This window comes from Diabrotica undecimpunctata, chromosome 2 (genome assembly GCF_040954645.1).
Source record: "Diabrotica undecimpunctata isolate CICGRU chromosome 2, icDiaUnde3, whole genome shotgun sequence".
In the NCBI taxonomy this organism is placed as follows: Eukaryota; Metazoa; Arthropoda; class Insecta; order Coleoptera; family Chrysomelidae; genus Diabrotica; species Diabrotica undecimpunctata.
Window position 1 is genome coordinate 162,369,243 of NC_092804.1, and position 20,375 is coordinate 162,389,617.

General features: G+C 34.8%; 1 protein-coding gene across 7 annotated transcripts in view; it reads left to right on the forward strand.

The window, feature by feature from the left end:
- The window catches only part of scrib (scribble planar cell polarity protein), a 417,253-nt gene that overhangs the window by 395,853 nt on the left and 1,025 nt on the right, over nucleotides 1-20,375 (forward strand). For 4 of the 7 annotated variants that reach the window (XM_072523901.1, XM_072523905.1, XM_072523903.1 and 1 more), the window contains 5 exons: nucleotides 3,819-5,426; nucleotides 6,774-6,876; nucleotides 7,730-7,880; nucleotides 8,435-8,738; nucleotides 13,723-13,908. In XM_072523901.1, coding sequence (XP_072380002.1) covers nucleotides 3,819-5,426; nucleotides 6,774-6,876; nucleotides 7,730-7,880; nucleotides 8,435-8,738; nucleotides 13,723-13,908 — 2,352 coding nt within the window. Of the gene's footprint in view, nucleotides 1-3,818; nucleotides 5,427-6,773; nucleotides 6,877-7,729; nucleotides 7,881-8,434; nucleotides 8,739-13,722; nucleotides 13,973-20,375 lie in introns of all 7 variants that reach the window. The other 3 variants (XR_011950110.1, XM_072523904.1, XM_072523906.1) reach the window with 3 other exon arrangements.

Sequence of the window (20,375 nt, forward strand, 5' to 3'; positions counted from 1 at the left end):
TGTGCACTAATTTATTAAATGTTCATAACTTTATTTTTTGCATAATGACGTCTAATATAACTACTTGAAATTATGTCGATTAATGAGTTATTTAAGTGTGCTACATTTCAACCAGATCAACTAAATATTTTATTACCTTTACTGAGAAAAGAATACCCCCGAAAAACAATTTTCAATCATCTTCATTTTCATAATCTAGTTCATCTTCAGAGTCATCGTTTAATGAAATTCTAATAGGTTCAATGTCATCTTGAATGTTGTCTACTGTCCAAAAATTATTCTCCAATTTTATAACATGGTTGACGTAATTTTTCCAATGTCCATTGTTCTGTACTTTATCATAACCTTCATAAATCAATGTTTTAACGTCGTTTTGTTTGAAACTTGAATTCTTAGAGGACACGTACCGTCTCACTTCACTCCACACCATTTCTATTGGGTTCAGTTCACAGTGATAAGGCGGAAGTCTTAAGATATGTACATCTACGCGGCATTGTTTGTCACTGTGATTCCTGTATTTTTCACCAAAACAATCAATTTTGTATTTGTCATAAATATTTTTAAATACATTAGCAGTTTCCAGAAGTTCATTTTTTAAGTAATCTTCTTTAAAATAAATGTCCTTTTCATAGAGCCACTCCTTAATTTGACGTTTCACCCAATATTGTTTGGGAAAATTTAATTTCCTAGAGTGATAAGATGCATTGTCCAAGATAATGACATTCTTTTTATTTTTTGGGAGATTCGGTATTAACATCTCTTCAAACCATTTTTCAAATAGATCTCCGTCCATCTCTTCATGGTAATCTTCAGCACCTTTTTTGGCAAGAAAAGTGATGTCAGCACCTTCAACAAATCCGTCTTTGTTTCCTGCATGGACTAAAACAAATCTTGGTCCTTTTCCGGTCGGAGTTTTTAAACCTGTGGTAAGTCCATTAACGAAAGCCTGTCGGCTATTTTTTATTGTTGTATCTTGCCATACTTGCCCATTGGTTATTCCAGTATTAACCCATGATTCGTCCATATAAATGATATTGGCTCCTTCGTTCCTCAGTTTCTTTATTTCCCGGAGATAGTGACGCCTCCAAGCGACTATTTCTTGTTTTTCTATTAATATTGAATTTCTACCTTGTTTGCCATATATAAAACCCATGTCGTGCAATAGTCTTCTCAACGTACTCTTGGAAAAATTCGGAAAATGCTCCATTTGCTTAATTTTTTCTAGTACTACGTCAAGGGTTGGAGGAATATTGTCCATAAAAAAACCGTGCACTACTTGTCTTATTCTAGACCGAGTTGCTTCATCATATCTATTCTCACGACTATTCAAATAACCGGTTCTTTTTTTTCTTATAGGAGTTACGAGTGGACCATTTTTACTTTCACTTCTATATCGGAATATCGTTCGCTCAGAGACTCCAGTCATAGCAGAAACTTCCCGCACTATTGTTGATACACTTTTATCATTATTACTGTTTGATAAATAGTTAAAAACATTTAACACTATTTTTTTGCATTCACTATTTAACAAATTACCGTTTTTGAATTTTATTACACTCGCGGCCATTTTGACACTGACACGACACAAAAACGTCTGATATCAACTGAAAATTCTTTTAATGACTCTCAAGTATTTACCTGAATTTATAATTGCTGGCATTAGACAATAATTTTGAATTTATAAATAGGTATATTTTTTTAATTCTAAATTATTTTTTAATGTCTGTAACTGTAAATGCAGGTAGAGAAAGTGTGTCATTAAAAGGACATTAAGATCAAAAACGGATTATACAAATAATTATTTCATTTCCACGAATTGTAAACAATTTTGAACAGAAGATATAATTCCGAAAAGACCAGATTTCCGAAATATAACTTTCTATTTTTAAAATACCAACAGAAAAATTATATAATTAAAAAAATGTAGTATTTTTCCGTTTCACATTCATAAATATTTCCGAAATTATAATTCTTTTATAGGAGCCGGCCCATAACGTACGATTGTAGGTACGATTAAAAACTGACAACAATATAGTTATTTCTGGCATATAGAAAGTACAGGCCTATCTCTGGAACGCTGCCATCTGAATGTGAATTTATCTATAAACACTCCGTTAGTTGTTGTTTAGGTTTATTAAGTGTAGGTTAATATCTCGCTTTTGTCTGGCTATATGACTAACAGTCTAACCCAGGGCTTCCCAAACTTATTCGTACTGTGACGCCCTTGGGACTTTGCTACTTTTTGCAATGCCCCCTCAATCCAACGCCCAATAATACTTACCAATTTTAGTACTAGCCTAGTAACAGGTTCTAGTTATAACAAAAACACTATTTGAACATTTATATTTTTTATTAGAAATTAAGAACGAAATCAAACCATAGGCACAAAAATGAAAAGGAATATTTATTTATGTAACTGGGTGGTTAATGTGAGGGATGTGCTTGCTTTTTTGAACACAGCTTATGAAACCGGAATCACAGGACAATCCTGTCAGTTGGTTCTTCTTCCTCTCTTGAAACTGTCGATGGCGTGGATGACAGGAAAGAGTTTCTGATCCAGCCATATTGCTCCATATCTTAGGGAAAATATTTCTCAAAGTGTTCGCTCAATGATAACATGTGTTGTGTAAACATATTTTTTAAAGACTGGTTAAGGATTTCTATTGATTTTTCTTTTAGAATACCTTGTAAAACAGGGAAACAGTCAATTTCTTGATCTTCTAATTTTCTCTTCTCTTCTGATCTCTAACGAAATCATTTAAATATGGTGATCTATCTGACTATCTATACAGCCTTATTCTATCTATTTTTTGACATACACCCCCTCGTCGCTTCTTCTGGTCTCTTTGCAGTTCTCTTGTCATCGATGTTATTCCAACAAGTTTCTTTCTATTGTCACTCCATCTTATTTGTGGTTTTCATCTTCGTTCATTATAATTCGTTGTTCTTATGTAGTATTCTGAGTTTCCATTTTACTTGTGAAATGGGTTTCTCTGTGAAGGGATCAAAGTTTTATTTTTCTTCTGTTCTATTCTTATTTGATATACTCCTAATCTTCTGAAAACAAATTTCGTTAGTTCTCTTTATAGAGATCTTTTATTCGCTTTATAGAGGTCAACATATTATACATTTAGATCAATACGGTAGGCGCCATCTACGGTAGATGGCGCTATCTACGGTAGATGGCGCCTCCGTACTCGTCTCCGCTCAGTAGTGAGGAATTTGGTTTGAAACTAGGTTTCTGTTTTCGAGTTTATCTTCGATTGTGTGAAAGTTGTCATTCCATAATTTCGTGGTCGTCCTATTGTTGATCGTTGTCCGATTGATTAGATTTGAAAATTATCTCTCATTATTCAAACTAGCTCGCCTTTTTGCATTTATTTTCTCCTTTCTACATTTATTTCGTAACCCCGCTATTATCTTAATTGTTGTCATGGGAACGTCCTGGAAAATGAGAACTTCACCACATAAAGAACCAGGACAACGTGAAACCCTCTGACCTCGTTGTCGTTGTCGACGTTGGCTATATATTACAAAAAAATCATAAACTTCAAGAAAATAATATGAAAGTTAGAAGTAAGTATTGTTAAAAAATTACCGCTTTTATTCTTGACAATAATGTCCACCTATTTATTCTTTCAAATGGCATCAGAAAGATATGAGCAAAAATTTAGTTTTTTATAATTTTTTATGTACTAGTCTTAGTCTTTAATGACGAACGCCACTGTCACCTCGACTGTCCTTGTCTGTCGCTAAATCGCTTAGGTGGAGGTCCTTAAAAATATACTGCTCTTCTAAATAATCTGGATTTCTGACAGGACGAGCTAATGCATGTCTCTACGCTACCGAAATCGACACAGCCTAAAGTGGATGTGGATACAGAAAGCAAAGGTCGGTCGGTTGACAATGAACAGCATGCTTCCGTCACTAAAGATACTGATAACGATTCTTTACAAAACGTAATCCCACCTCCTTCCATATATTCTGAATGTGAACCTAACAATAATGTATCTAATATGTACTTTAACAATCAAAATGTGCCTACCAATGTAACATACTCGATACAGCAACCGGTAGTTACTAGTGACTTTAATTCCAACACATTTTCGTTTAATGTTCCGCCTAATGAGAATCAGTTCCATATTAATGTCTACAACACTATACCTCAACCACAACCACAAACATTTAGATATGATTACGGTCCTAATTTTACTGATATACCAATCGTGCCATCTCCAGGATCTAGTCTTACATATATGCTTGAAGATTCACAAATTATCAAAGTTCCACCGCCCCCTCCTATAGACTTTGACGATTATTCCATAAAATCCGATTCACCTCCTCCTTTACCATCAAGTTCTCCTCCGCCCCTGCCAAAAACTCCACCACCTCCATTAGACGACGAGATTGTATCAACAACCGAAAAAGTTCTGGAAACTTCAGTTCAAGTCTCAACAACGACAACCATAAATCCAACTAATAAACATAATGTTACTATTACAGAAGAGGAAGAAGTTACAGAACCACCAATAGGAGCACTGAAGAAAATTGTAGCCAGCTTAAGAGACGACATCGTAGCTCATACCACTGTTCCAGGAGACGTAGAAGTTTCTGTTACTGCTCCAACAAGTAGAACAGTTGATTTGTCTTCGCCAAAAATAGAAAATACTGATAAACAAATCAGTCAACTTTGCACAAATATAGACGATGCTTTACAGGCAGCTACTAATATCGATCGAACAATAGAAAAAAGTAATAGAATGTTTGTAACTAGTTTGACCGAAACAGATCGAATTGTTTCTTCAGGAGTTATTAAAAAACATGTATCATATCTAACTGATGACTCAGACAACATCGAAGTATCTATCATCCCTTCAGTAGATCAAGGAATTTTAAGGAAACCGAAAGATGATCAATTAAAACCAAACAACGAATCAGAATCAATCAATAGGAAATTTGTAAGAAGTTGGGTAGAAACTGAAGAAACGACATCTTCACTTCCGGCAAGAAAACTTGTCACTAGCTTGATAATCGATTCACCCTCAAGTGAAAAGCAACAAGTGCAATATTCCCAAATCATAGCGCCTACACCATTCAAAATAACAAAACAAATTTCCCAGACATCCGAACCTCGCTCTCCTACGACTCCCACCAGACGAATTGCTCGACCTCAAGTCCCTCCTCCACCAGTACCCATCATTAAATTAGCTTCACCTCCCCAAATTCAAGCCAAGAAAATTCCACCCCCAGTACCCGCCAAGATTTCTAAATTAAACCCTGCTCGAAGCGAAAATGATCTATTAGATCCCGTCGGTTCTGTCAATAAAATCAACCAGCCCACTAGACCTGTTTCTTTTGTATTTTCTGATAAAAAGGATTTGGGATTCGTTAGCGGAAATTTAGGGAAGTATGGTACTGTGGCAAAGGTAATTTCTTCTTTTTAACTTGTAATAGTAGTAGTAGTATTAGATTAAGAATTACTAATAGAAGCATGTGATTTGATGCTTCCAAAACTTCGTAGATATTGCTTTTGTTTTTAAGAGATAAATTAAATTGATATCAAATAAAATAGAAATATTGGGCTTAAGTTTAAATAGAATAAATAAAGATGCATTGTTATAGGAGTTTATGAGCCGTTTTACAGAATTATTTGTTTGGGTGAAAATGTGACAGACATTATCATAGGTGACGTATCGTTTTCCTCAACCACTGATGATTTTCCTCCACCAGATCATCAGATTAAAAGTACATCAAGACTTAGTGTGCAAGTGACTACACAAGCATATACAGTAACAGTACTATCTAACCTGTACAAGCTAGTACAAGGTCACAGTATACTGGAATGGGTATCATGAATAAATGAAGCCATTATTTACGTCGGATAACTAAGAATTTTCAGAATCGCGAGGCTTGGGTGGTCAAAGAATCGAATATAGACCATACATTTAAATGTGGAGATGGAGATGACTACTTCGAATTCCACGGACGACCCGCCGCACGACCTCGGTTTTATATGAAATCAACGTCTTTCTAGGACAGTTTACCGGTTGTTGGTCCAAGGAAGACCTTAGAGTCAGTGCCAACGCGGTAGATTTACACAGTGATGGGCAAACATTACAAAAAACCTTCCCAATAAACAGTATACAAAGGCGGCACATTTGACAGTTAGTCGAGACCAATGAGGAAAGATCATTATTAAACCATCCAAGCTGATGAAACTCAATGATGAACAACACATCTGTCAAGATTTTAATGACTATAACGATGAACCAAGAATCTTTTGCTGAAATATTCACGATTCTTCCATTTGTAGTTAAATCCTAGACACTGACTCCTGTAGCATTATAAAAACTTGACGTTTCAAGTTTTTCTTGTTGTTCTTGGCAGAGTCGACATATATCATCAACTACTTGCCCAATCTCGTATTGAAATACTCACACGGCTCATGACTAAATTTATATCGCCTTCATAGGTCTCTTACTTTCTAGAAATAAAAGGCTTTCTTCAGTTTTACAGTTTTTTACTAAAGAAAGCACTTTAGTTTCTCAAACCTGGAAACTTACTCATCTAAATTCTGAGCTGAACAAAATGCTGTCTAAAATAATATAACTATTTGAAATGTTTGTAGTAATGTTAAATCGGAATTTTAAATTTTCTTATATTGATATAATATAATAATTTCGTTTTTGGAAGTATCAAACACATTTCTTAGTTTTATTAATATACATTTGAGCATTTTTTGGCATTTTGGTTTATTGCTTAAATTTTTAAAGCCTCCACAATCACCCCAACATAATGCTCCTAAGCAGTCGGTGAGCGATAGAAAGAAATTTTTCGAATCGGCGATGGAAGAGAGCCAAAAACCTTCTAAACCAGGTAAAGTATTTATTATTTATCAACACATCAACAATTAGTTCTTAAATAATTTTGTTATTTGCCGATTAAATACTTTTAAATGTTAAATTAAACATAAAATGAACTGCAATATGAATTTATGAATTTAATGCAACGCCTACGTAGCAAATTTCAAATTGATAAGTTGTGTGATGCTTTATCTTATCTGCATCATTTTAGCTGTGACTTCAAAATTAGACCACCGGTTGTTCGGTGATTAGACATAAAATAATTAAATATTTATTGTTGGTTAAGTTTGGTATATTTGAAACCCAAAAAATTGCTTATGCTATTGTAGAAGACTCACAGTAATTTAATTTCAGTATGTACTTTTTATCTAATAAATATTGAGCCACTCACACAAGCTAGGTTCATTGAGTAGCGACTGCATCATTTAAACTGTGTGAGCTACTCTGTTTAAAGTGAGGTTAACATAATATTTATTCCACCAACAATGAACGAATAACTTATTTTGATGATTGTATTCATTGAATATACTACTATTGGTCGTTGGTGAAACCATTAGCCATAAGTTTAGTTTCAGCAATACAGTGTTGCCAGAATGTATCGTATGTTGGTTCATGCTAAATATACCTACATATATCAACAAACCAGACGGGATGTGTACACAAAAGTATAGTATTAATTAGATCTAGTTAAGATTAGATTAGATCTAGTTAATCTAGATTCTAGTTAATTAGATCAAGTCACAAAATCTCGCAATAAAAGTTACATTAACAACTTTTTCTCAAAAACTTGTATGCCATATGTTAATATCGTTAAGTAAAATACATTTAATATGTTTGGGAGTAACCATTTTTTACTTGGTTTTCAGAAAAAGTCTTTAGCTATCTTAGTGCGGATGAATTAGAGAAGCTAAAAGCAGAAGAGGAGAGGAAAATTGCAACTCTTTCAGCTTCCGATATTAATTCTTTACACGAATTGGATCATTCTGATGGAGAATCAGCTGAATCACAACGTTCAAGGTACGTAGTTTATGTCAATTTTTTGCTGAGCTATAAACTAGAACTCTTTTTGTTCAAAACTATTTTTTTCTGTATTGTATAGTTATATATCGTATATTTTGCTCATATTTCGCTACTGCTTCTCGTTTATCACTGCAGACTGCAAAAGTCAGATATAATTCCAAACAGGACCTAAAGGAATCAAAAGTGTTAGAATGTGCTAGAAAATACCAATTTACTGCTAGAATGTTTTATTAAAACCGATTTCAAAAACTGTTCTGTTTGCAGAGTATTTTCAAGAAGATGACATTTCTTCAACTTTGTAAACCTTTTCAGATTTAATTAATGTTTTTAAATAATAAAAACAATGTCTGTTAGGCTTTAGAAAACATTTTCGGTAATTATTTAAGCGTATGCAAAAATTAGTAAATCTTAATAAAGAAAAATACTTTTAAAAACTCTGATAGTAATTTTTTATTTAAAGTAGCTTTTATCCCTTGTCAATCAGTCTGCATCTGGTTATTAAATGCAATATTCAAATATTTTAACACTTCTTTGTATACGTTAATTTTTAGGCCTTCGAGTACTATCGGTATAGTACGTACAGCAAAGGCAGAAAGACGTTTGAGAGATCAACTTCGAGAAGAAGGACTTTTAACCGACGAAGAGGACCCTCCCCTATCACCAGCCGAAGAACGTGCTCTACGAGCTGAAAAGAGAGCGGCCTGGAGAGCTGCCAGACTCAAGTCCCTCGAACACGATGCCATGCAAGCGCAGATGGTTATCAAGAGTATGACGGACATTGTGAGATCTGGAGAAGTACCCACACCGATAACGACAGAAATAAGTGATACAGACGGGCTTCCACAAACAAATGAGGTAAGTCAAAAATGGTATAGGTAACTAACTTTCATACTGTAATCTTTATAATAAGACAAATCAAAAATACCAGAGATATTTTTATGCCAAGAATATTATGACTAAAAACAAAAAGAAAAAGTAATGTAGTCAGAATGTATGTTAAACGAGGAATAGAATCGTTCTCAGGAAGTCAATTTTTCAAAAGAGAAACGTAGATGTGCATTCCGATGAGAAGTATATTTCGTAACGTGAGTTTCAATCTGCTGAAAATGGGTTATGATTTAGGGTATTATTGCATCTCTAAAAAACAATTCTGGAATGCATCGGCCAAAAACCAGAAAGAAGCAGTGTACTTTGATGACGTGATGCGAAATGGTAAATATTGGTTACCACAATATTGTAGAATAAAATCGAATGAAGAATAGGTGCAATTCGACAAAAAAACACAAAGATTTGTCAAAAAAATTTAGTCTACTAAACTGTTAAGCTCAGCAATTGATATAATTCATCATCATTCTCTTTGCCCTTATCCTTATGTGGGGTCGGCTTCCGTAATTACATTTCTCCATAAGTTTCTATCTTAGGTCATGTCAATATTAATACCCGTTACCGACGTGTCACGCCTAAGCGTCTTCCCCCAGGTCTATTTTGGTCTTCCTCTCCTACTACTTCCAGGAACCCGCAAATCAGCAATTCTTCGTATTGGGTGATTAACGTCTCAAAGTTGAACATGACCAAACCATCTAAACCTATGCTCCTTTATCTTGGCAACAATTGGCGCCACCCCTAGACTTCCCCTAATATATTATTCCCTAATACCCTAATATCATTACTCATTTTATCGTTTTTTGTCACTCCACTTTGCTTTCACTATTTGCTACTAACTCTACAACATCACCATACATTAAGCACTATGGAACATTACCCTGTTATTTGATCTAGAACTAATGAGAATAATAAGGACTAAGCACTGAGGCTTGGTGCAATCCTACCTTCACATGAAATTTATCAGTCCCTCCCACACGTGTTCTAACACTAGTTGTTACTCCGTCATATATGTCTCTCACAAACTTTACATATTCACCGGGGACTCCTTTTTTATTGAGTACCCTCCACAGAATCTCCCGAGGAACTCTGTGATATGCTTTCTTAAGATCGATGAATACCATATTAGCCTTTGTTTTTTATTGTTGTTGATCTGCCTTGCATAAAGCCAAACTGATTATCGGTTATTTCGGTTTTTTCACGTATCCGTCTATCAATTAACACTGTCTATAGACAGGTACTAATACACTGCTTCTCCATTCGTCTGGCATTTGTCCAACTTCCATAATTATATTAAATAGACTTGTTAACGAAATTATCCCTGTCTCTCCTAATGCTTTCCAAACTTCCCAGGAATATCATCTGGTCCAACTCTTTTTCCGTTCTTTATTTTTTTGAATTGCTTGAGCCACTTCTTCGTTTGGTATTTTGGCCACCATTACTGTTACTTTCTCCGTTAACTCGACGGGTTGTCTGTCAAATTCTTCATTTAATAACCTGTCAAAGTACTTTTTCCAACTCGTTTTGACATCCTTTTCGTGAATTAGTATTTTACTATTTTCATCTGGGATACATCTAATCTGATTAAAATCTTTTGCTTTCTTTGCTCTATGTTTGGTTATTTTATAAATCTTTTGATTTGCCATTTTTGCTTCCTTTGTAGCGACCGTACAGTTTTGAAGATCTGTGTCAGACCTATTTTCTTGCCACTGTCTATATATTCTTCTCTTCTCTCTTATTTTTTTCTTGAACTTCGTTAGATTACCACCAGGTCTCTTATTCTCTAAGTTCTTTTCTAACGTTTTTCCAAGTATTTCAATAGCAGTATCTCTAATGATACTGGCAATCTTCTTCCAAATTGTATTAGGACTTTCTTTCATGTTCCATACATGTTTTATACTATTTTTGCCCTGAATAGACCTTCTTTCTGATCTTTTAACATCCTCCACTTGATTTTTTGTGGTCCTCTCCGATATTTTGGTTTGGTTTCGCTTTTTCATAAATATCGCTTCAAAAACCTCAAAAGAGGTTTGTATTTCAAAGTCTTGAAAAGCATATCCTGTTTAGTTGCAAACTCTGTTTCTAGTAATGCCTGCAGCTGTCGGTTTTACATCGGTCATACTGCAGCCAATCGACTTAAAATCTTCCATTAATTACTATACAAATCCTTGAGACCTGTAATGTATAATCTCTCAACCATATATCTTTAGGTTGGTTCTAGTACACCAAAGGCTCATACATTAACGTGACAACTAACCCGCATTAGCAACAGTACATAGCAACTTCTGTGGAAGCTGCCTTAGTGTACTGATTGTTTGTCTGTAGGATCGTGATTGGGCCTATTGAGACCTATTTGAGACGGATACAGACTGCGCGACCGTGGTCTCTGTTCATTTCCTTTACATTGTTACTCATTTCTGAGACATCCCTTTTTGTCTCGGGTCTATTTGATTCCCACGAGCTGGGATTAAATACTCTCAGCTTTAACTGCGCTCATACCATAAAAAATAATCATCGAATCGAACCTAGTAGGTCCATGGCTTGATTGACCATTCTCCTTCGCCCTTATGGTCCATTACTTTTATCCTCCAATTTGAGTCTTCTTAAATCATCTACAGATAATTTCCACCTTATTCCGGGACGACCGGAACTCTGACGTCCTCTTATTCAACTTGACAGTAGCATTTTCGGTAGTCGCGCCCATACCATGCCAAGGGTACAATTCCTCAGAGTTCACCAGCTCTCTGGGGCATAGCTTAGGGAGCATTTTTTCCCTGTGCCATGCTTCCCCTGAACACTGGGCATGATGGTGTCACACATCAGGATTGAGGAGCGCAAAAGTCGCATAACAAATCTCATCATATGGTGGTCAGTTGTGGTGCTGCTGTCTGGTGATTGGTCGATTGGGCATGATTTAGATATGCATCTGTGTATGTGTATTTTGTGTACCGGTGTTTGTGTGTGTATGCGTTTTTGTATGATTGAGTGTGTATCAAAATATTCGCAGTTAAAGACGTATCTGCAACCCATGTCATGTTCTCAGTTGATCCGCGAGTGTTTGTTTGGTTATTCTTTATTCACATCTGTCCTGAAGTTATATCTACTAATCGGACGTTCTTTATTAGGCATTGTAGCCTGCCTTATCGGGGATGGGAATTTCTCCACTCAGTATGTCCTGCGTTGAATCGAGGCCGAATATAATCAGACAAGACAACCACAAAAGTTTATTCGAATAAATACAGCTGCTTAGTAGAACATTACATATTACTATCTACGGACGATCAGAGAGGCTATCGAAATTGACCGACTAATTTTAATTGTAAAGAATAGCTTTTTCATTACGCTACGAAAAACAAAACATCTTCATAGAGGCACCGAATTCCAATATCGATCCGGACCAACCGACAAATACAAATAGCGTATATACTTGAGATGGAGGAAGATCATAATTGAGTGATATGAACGATAGGAAGGTATGTCTACTTCCGTTCCCGCAGCGCAACGAACTTTCAGGAAGAAAAAATTGTGGACCAATGCCTATAAAACGCGAACACAATGTACCATTACTTTATAATGTATTATTTAATAACAATCATAAAAAATAAAATATATTCCGATATAATAAACTATAGTTAAGTTTGTATTTGTTTTAATTAATTGTTTAAGCTCTTTTAGAGCGTAGGAAGAGCCTCTTAACAGTGCATGGCAGAGTCATTATTATCGTCTGTCTGCTATTGTTTTTTGGAAGTAGAAAGTGTTGCATGCGAAAGTTATATTTATATATAATTGTCATGTATTGTTGTTAACATTTAATTTTTCTTTAAAATACTAATCGGTGTTGCCAAATGTTCAAATATTGAAATTTTTCAAATATTTATTATTAACGTCATAAATAATCGATATAAACTTACAAACTTCACAAAAATGTTCGCAACCAAACATTAACAAGCGCATGATACATTCTTTTTAACAATTCCATACAATATTCTTCAATTTTTATCTTCAATATTTATTTACCCTTAGCTTAAGCGGGGCATTCACTTTCCGATATTTAGTCCGACTTGTGGTCCAATCTCTGATGTTGGATCCGATATCGGACCGTGAGTGGACTTGCTAGATTGTTGGAAATCTAGTTGTACAAGTGGGAATATTTAGAGGGATGTTTCGAAGGTCCATCTACTGACTGGTAACGGAGTGGGAGCGTGAATAGAGGAGTCGGAAGTCTGATCAAAACTTTCCTCAATCAGCGCTTGACGTTGATGCGCATCAATGACATTGAGCAACTTTGTGTCACAATAGTTCACACGATCAACGAATAATTTTTTCATTAATCATTTTTTCCTTCTTTTCAAATGGTGAGGTTAACAAGCACAATGCTACCACTTTCCTCCTCCTAATTATATTTTGCGTAAGCTTTACTTAACATATTTTTTGACTGAGCGATGTACATCACAGTGAAAACAGACTAGGACTAGGCTAGAAGTCGGAGCGTGAGTAGAGACGACTATCTAACCAGTTGTCCTACTAAGTGGGACTTCAAATCGGAACGTGAATGCCCATCTTTAGTTAGAAATTATAATTTTTTGGTTCTTGTAGACCTGTGCGCCATTTCTTTATGAATTTAAATGAAAACATGATGGAAAGGCATACACTGAAGTATATTATAGCCTAAACCCTGATACATAAATTATCTTCAAAAAAGTTAAAAATGAATATGTATATATTTTTTACATATTGTACATGTCAGAGCTCATATATACATTTCTCACCATTGCTAAGTATAAACTATAAAAATATGATTTTTATTTAAAATTACACTATCTTCCCTGATAATACTACAACATTGGCAACACCGCTTACTAATACTCTTTTAACTAGTAGTATTGAAAACGTAAATAACTGGACTAGTCCAGGTGTGTTACTAATAAAATAAACACTAACCTAAACGCATGTTCAGTTACGTCCCTCGAGCGCCGATTTCCCCAAGCTGGCCGTAAGGACGAAACCCGGCAACACGACCGTTAGAGAGAGCGAGAAGGTGTTGGGAGAAACGATAACGAGAAAGACGGAGGAATACATCGACGAAAACGGCGAGAAGCGAGTGAGAACTGTGGAGTACGTAGAGAAGCTGATTGAGAGAGAGGTATAAGAAAGCAAAAATTGATGGCTTATGAAATCAGCATGACTCTCTTTTGTGCACCATTCTGGTTAGTTTTTAACACACGTTTATTTTCTCTTTTTAGTAGTTTGTAGTGTTGATGGTATATTTTTTGGGAATAAATAGAGACATTGAGTTTGATTTTGCAAGTTTTAATAGATTGTATTATGGGACTGTACCAGAATATGTATTGGTAGGTTTTGAAACTCTCTAGTAGATACCTAATATCACTTGAATCGCTAAAGTAGTATCTGTTGGCATCATAAACATAACTGTGTTGCTCATATGTCGTCATTACAATTTGTATTTTGCGATATAGTGGGCTCTACGGAGCAATTGTACTACTTCTAGATGTATGTAAAGTTGATATGTAAAATGAATAATATTTAATATTCATTTGGAATATTAAGAACGACGTGTAATTTGCCGACATGAATAAAAAATTCTAAGATTCGGCAATATTCTATAGTGCATATGGCAATTAATACGAAACAAAGCAGATGGAATTCTTTTTCTTCTCTTTTGCCCTACTCTGCTGCACTTAACGACATGCTATTCTCGAACCGATGGTATAGAGGCAAGGTGTAAGCTGTGCCGTAATTCTATTATTTTACTAGTTGTGTTTAGTGTGTGGTCGGTGGAGAGGGTAAAGTTTATTACCAAACTTTCCACATTTAAGAGAGGCTAGTTGAACACCTAATTGCTTCAAAATATTTATTAAGGACCACTGAAGCAATAAAACAATTAAAATGTATTTTTCTTTCGATTTATTTATAGTGAACTTAAGGGCTGATTCAACATTGATAATTATCGCAATTCTGATAATACTAAAAAGAGGTATACAAATATCATTAGCTTTACAGTGCTGGAAGGCAGTAACAGTAACAGAGATACATAGAATTGAGAGAGAAAAACTGGTATACTCGTTTTCATCGTGCTTGGCGTGTGCCTGAAATAAGCTACTACGGAATTTTTAATATTCGTCTCTCTCTGATACACAGATGCGTAATTCAATTGTGCGAGTCACGTTCGTCATGGAAAAGTGCGATGAGAAGGGAATGAAGAGACCACTCACGTCTCCCAGTATTGTAGCAATAACACCGATGCGTTTGGCCGATACGGTGTCGGTGATAAGTTCGGCCTCTTTACGAATACAGATAGCTGCAGTGACGTGTTTTTTTTAACATGTTACCCTGATCTGTGCAGGTTTGAAGTAGCTGATGAAATAGTTTTTATAAGTAAACAGTTTTTAATTAATTAATAGTTTCAGCTCTTACTAGGTGGAATTCCATTACATAAAATAATACTCTCGACACCTTAAAAATTCCAGTTTATTATAAATTAACTCTCTCTCTTCCGATACCCATTGCAGTAATGACTTGTGGCATTGTTCTTGAATGAGCTGGCTAATAGGTTTATAATTGTAGCAATTACCATTGATATTTTATGTTGTTTTAGTCGATTTTAGTCAGTTATTGTTGGAATTTGTTCCGAACAGTTTTACTTATTATTTTTTGTTGTTTAACTAATTGTTCTACTTAATAAAAAAAAATGACGGGAAAAACGATAACAGGAGAAATGCGACAATGTGTAGTTCATTTATTGGAGTTTTTTAAAAAAGAAAAATAAAACAACGGACCTTTGCTTTCGTTATCATCATTACATGAACGAGTAGCGGACGCTTTGAAAATCAGTCTTCGCACAGTGACAAGAATAAAGAGTGAATACAAGACAGGGGCAGCTCTTACTACACCAGGAGAGTCACGTAATGTACAAAAAAAAGACTAATGATGTCAGCGATACTATAAAAGGAGAGATTAGAAATGTACTGTATGGCATGAAAGCAAAAGGAGAGCACGTTACAATTAAAGTTCTAAATACACAATTAAGAAACAAGCATCTCTATGACGGTTCTGATACAAGTTTGCGGGGTCTTATGAAAAATTGTGGGTTTTCATACAAACTAGAAAATAGTAGACGAGTGCTATGTGAGAAACCATGTATTGTCTCCAAACGACTGTATTTTTTGAAGCATTATATGAGAAATTTTTTAAGTCCAAGCCCACTTCAGTTCGTTTTTTTAGATGAAACATGGATATTCCTAAAAGGGGCATATAAACGTACTTGGCAAGATGACTGTGTGAAAAGCATCAGAAAAGGACACGAAAATACAGGTAAACGCTTTGTTGTTTTACATGCCGGAAGTAGGCAAGGATTTGTTAAAGATGCTGGATTACTGTTTTCTACGAAATCGAAGAGTGCAGACAATCTTGATTCTATGGATAAAGAGTCTTTTAAAAAGTGGGTCTCCGAAAAGCTGATACGAATGTTGGAGGAACCATCTCTAATTATTATGGATAATGCCTCATACCATAGCTCTTTAATAGAAAAGTTACCGAATGCCAGTTGGAAAAAATCGGACTTACAAGAATGGTTACGAGCGAAAAAAATAATTTTTGACGGCGATTCGGGCAAGACAGAGCTATTGAGTCTTTGTCGCCAGAATAAACCACAAAATACCAGGTACGTTATAGACGAGCTACTCCAAGAACATGGGCATCAGGTTTTGAGATTGCCTCCATATCACTGTCAATATAATCCGATTGAGTTGGTCTGGGGCATTTCTAAACAATACTATGATCGTCATATTGGAGAACATGGACGTGGAGATGAAACAGTGAAAAAAGTTTGGGGCGATGCATTAGCTGAGGCAACACCTGCAGTGTGGGCGAGTTGTGTTAACCATACTGAAAAATTAATTCAGGACGACTGGGCAAAAATGGTCACATATGTGGAAATGAAAGTAGGATTATCATCGATTTGGCGGAAGATTCCAATGATGAAGACAGTTCCAGTGAAGACGCTGACTGATTAGCTAATTAATCAAGGTCAGTACGTTGTAACAGTTCAGAATTCGCTACAGTGCTTAAAACTTAAAAAATCTTTATCATTTTTTAATTAAAGTGGGTTAAATAATTAACACTTTTTTGGGTATATTTCAAAATCCTTTTAAAATGTACTTTTCGTTATATCCTGTCCTATTGTACTGCAAGCTAGAAAAATACTTCTTCGCAATTTATACGTATATTCCGTTATTAGAAATTTAATGAAAAATAATTTATAATTTTCTTTTATAACTACTATTTCGTTTGACATGCTACATTTTGCTCCGCCACTGGAGGAGGTAAACGAATCGTGCTTAGACAGGAAAGACAGATGAAACAACTTATTGCAAGTGTTTTTACACGCACACGCCAAGAACGATGAAAACGATTTTATACGTTTTAACACAAAACACCGGATTTACAAGCGCATTTATCACTTACGCACCACGCACTTTTCGGGATCGACAACACACCCCAGCCCGTCTTTACTTGCCGAAAGGCAAATTAGCACTGGTTGTCCTAAGTTGTATGACGCGGGGTGAAGAGAGATTATGAAGGAGAGAGTCGCAAACACATTAACACGAGAGCTGACGAGTTGCGGGTACAAGTAGGTAAAATAACTAAATACCTAAATATGATTACAATATTATAAAGAGGTTGTTTTTACAACAGTCGGAGTAATTCACATGTCAAAGCATCCAAAGTTTACAGGAAGAACAGAAAACTCTCCCAACTTTACTTTTTCGCCTTACTTTATCGTGGCAAATATTTTCTTAATTTATTTGCAATCACATAATAGTCTATAAATTAGTTTCAGTAAATGTATTCAATCACGTCATCAAGGTTGACATACGACCGCGGTTACTCCTAATTAAAAATCACTAAATTTGCATTGTTTAAAACAATATCAAAGTAAGCCAAATTTTGGTTTAGAGATCGCCAAAATGATTATATACAATTTTACTATCTCATGTCAAAACCCAATGTGTCTATTTATCCCTTAGTGTTGGTTAAGGTATTAGTAAGTTTTATTGTCTTGCTCTGTTTAACCTTTCATTTCATGAAAAGGTAATTTTATTATTTGACTTTTAAATAATAAATTTGATCTAGGTTTCCATTAAAGCTTTTGTTTTGGAGAACAGCTTTTGGTGTTCTTTTTTTTAATAGTTACGGTTAATCTTTTTATATACATTAAACCAATTAAAGCTGTACATATGATTTAATAAAGTGTAATATAAATTTTAATTATGTATATATGTAATAAGATAATAATTAAGTAACAGAATTTTTGGAAAAATTAACCAAGTTTTTTTCGTTGCTGTATTTTGAACATTATAAGATTCCATACACTGTGTGTCAGCCAAAAACGGTCTAACACGTCGATTAGTATTTATAGTTGCACATTTTTTTCCATAAAAGCTTTTTATACGGGGTGTATCATATAACGGTGGCTAATACCAATTTATAAGGTGTAACATTGGGCAGTAAAGAAGTCTTTACTGCCCATTGTTCCCGTTACAGATACATGAAAAATGTGCTGAATATAACATACCAATTTACAACTTGTGTATTGATTTCAAACATGTGTTGAAAGTACATATAAGCTGAAACTACAGAATAGTACAATGATCATAAATATCAGATGATCTGGAGGTGGAAATAATTAATAAAATTAAATGGTTTATACAAAATAACATAACACGGAAAGTGTTTAAGATTTCAATTAATAGCGAAGCACATACAGACTGGAAAGATCTACAGATGATAAGAAAATCAAAAAAACCTTTGAAAAGCCAATTCACAATCAAGTTCAATAACTATATAATAATAGTCTCCCGTTTTATACCGCTTGCGGCTTTGGGAGTATAGCAGGGTAGTCTGCTATATCTAGGGCCTACGGTATACAAGGAAGGTAACATGGCCAGTGCTACGCTTCAACCGCCTATTATTACCCCTGGTTTTACCCAAGGTACTCATTTTATTCAGGCTGAGTCGACCTGGGGCCAATAGACATTTTTAAAAATGTCTAGTTGTTCTTGCCGGCGGTAGGATTTGAACTCCGGACCACCGGCATGCGAGGCAAGCATCCTACCGCTTGCGCTACGCAGGCCCCTTCAATAACTATACCAACCTAAAAAAACTACTTTCAGTCTTGTTGGCCTCTCCCTGAAGAGTATTTGAATGTTCGAAATATTCCTTATGAATACTGTTCAACTCAAAGGATAGTAGATCGGTTTTTTTGGTTTCAACAATTCTGAAAAAGACCGTTTGCTACATCATTTACACTGAATTGATTATGGCTTATTATTTTTCCCTTATTCAGTTTTTATTTTTTTCCCTGTTGATGATATAATTTCACTACTAATTGAATTATACACATAAAACACACGTAATTTCAATGAACAATACATACACTGTGTGTCAGCCAAATGGAATAAATTAACTAATAAATAAATGAGAGAGTATTCAAAAAAACGGTCGAACACATCGATTAGTATAGTTGCTCATTTTTTTCCATAAAAACTTTTTATACGGGGTGTATCAGATAATGGTAGATAACTTGATTATTTTAAATAGAACACCCTGTATATTAATTAATTTTTAGATTCCTCACTCATTTGACGGAAATATTAAGTAAAATGCAAAAAATCACATTTAGAAAAGAAAATTATTTATTTGTCGAAAGTCGCTACCACTGCCAAGCAAAAACTATTTAAGCATTCCTTTCTATTGATATGTTAAAAAAAAAATAAAAAATTGTTTACTTTGGTTTAAAATGCCAATGTTTTATTGTTCCATGACAGAAGTAGTTGTCAGTGCTATACTCGTTTGAATTTCATTAACCGCAAGCCAGAAAGGCACAAAATTACAATTATACAGATGATTGGCTGTAGAGATAAGACACGGACGCAAATGGAAGTAGCTCGTTTATTTCACGAAGCATTTCTTGATTTGCCGCACATATTTCAAGGGACAATTAGTCAAATAGAGAAACAATTCCACAAGCTGGGCCATGTTAGGAAGATAACAAAATAAGCTGCCAATAAAATAAGTGAGGATACCAAAATTGGCTGTTATGCTTAAGTTACATACATCTGTTCGAAAAGCAGCCCCAGTACTCGATGTTAGCTATTCATCGCTTATTCGAATATTACAAGAAAAAAAAAACACCACTAGAGGCGTCCGAGGAGATGCAATATCACTAACGCTCTTCACTGCCGGTCTAGAAAATATACTCAGCAAAATGAACTGGCAGAACAAAAGTCTATCTGATGGAAAATAAATCGAGTGGAATTGAATCAAATTAAATAAATTAAACTAAAAACCATCGCTCCGTGAGTATACGATAAAAAAGATTTGTTTCTTCTTTTCGGTCACTCACATCTCGTTTTTTATTTCTAATTAAAAAAATTTCAATTGTTGAAAGGTTTTATTCTAAAATAATTTTTAATATAAGGAACACGTGGTTTTTCTGTGTCCCTTTTTTAACAGACTTTAATGTGAGTGAATATACATAAATTGTATTATCAGATTTATATTTAAAAAAAAAACAAAAATATATTGGTA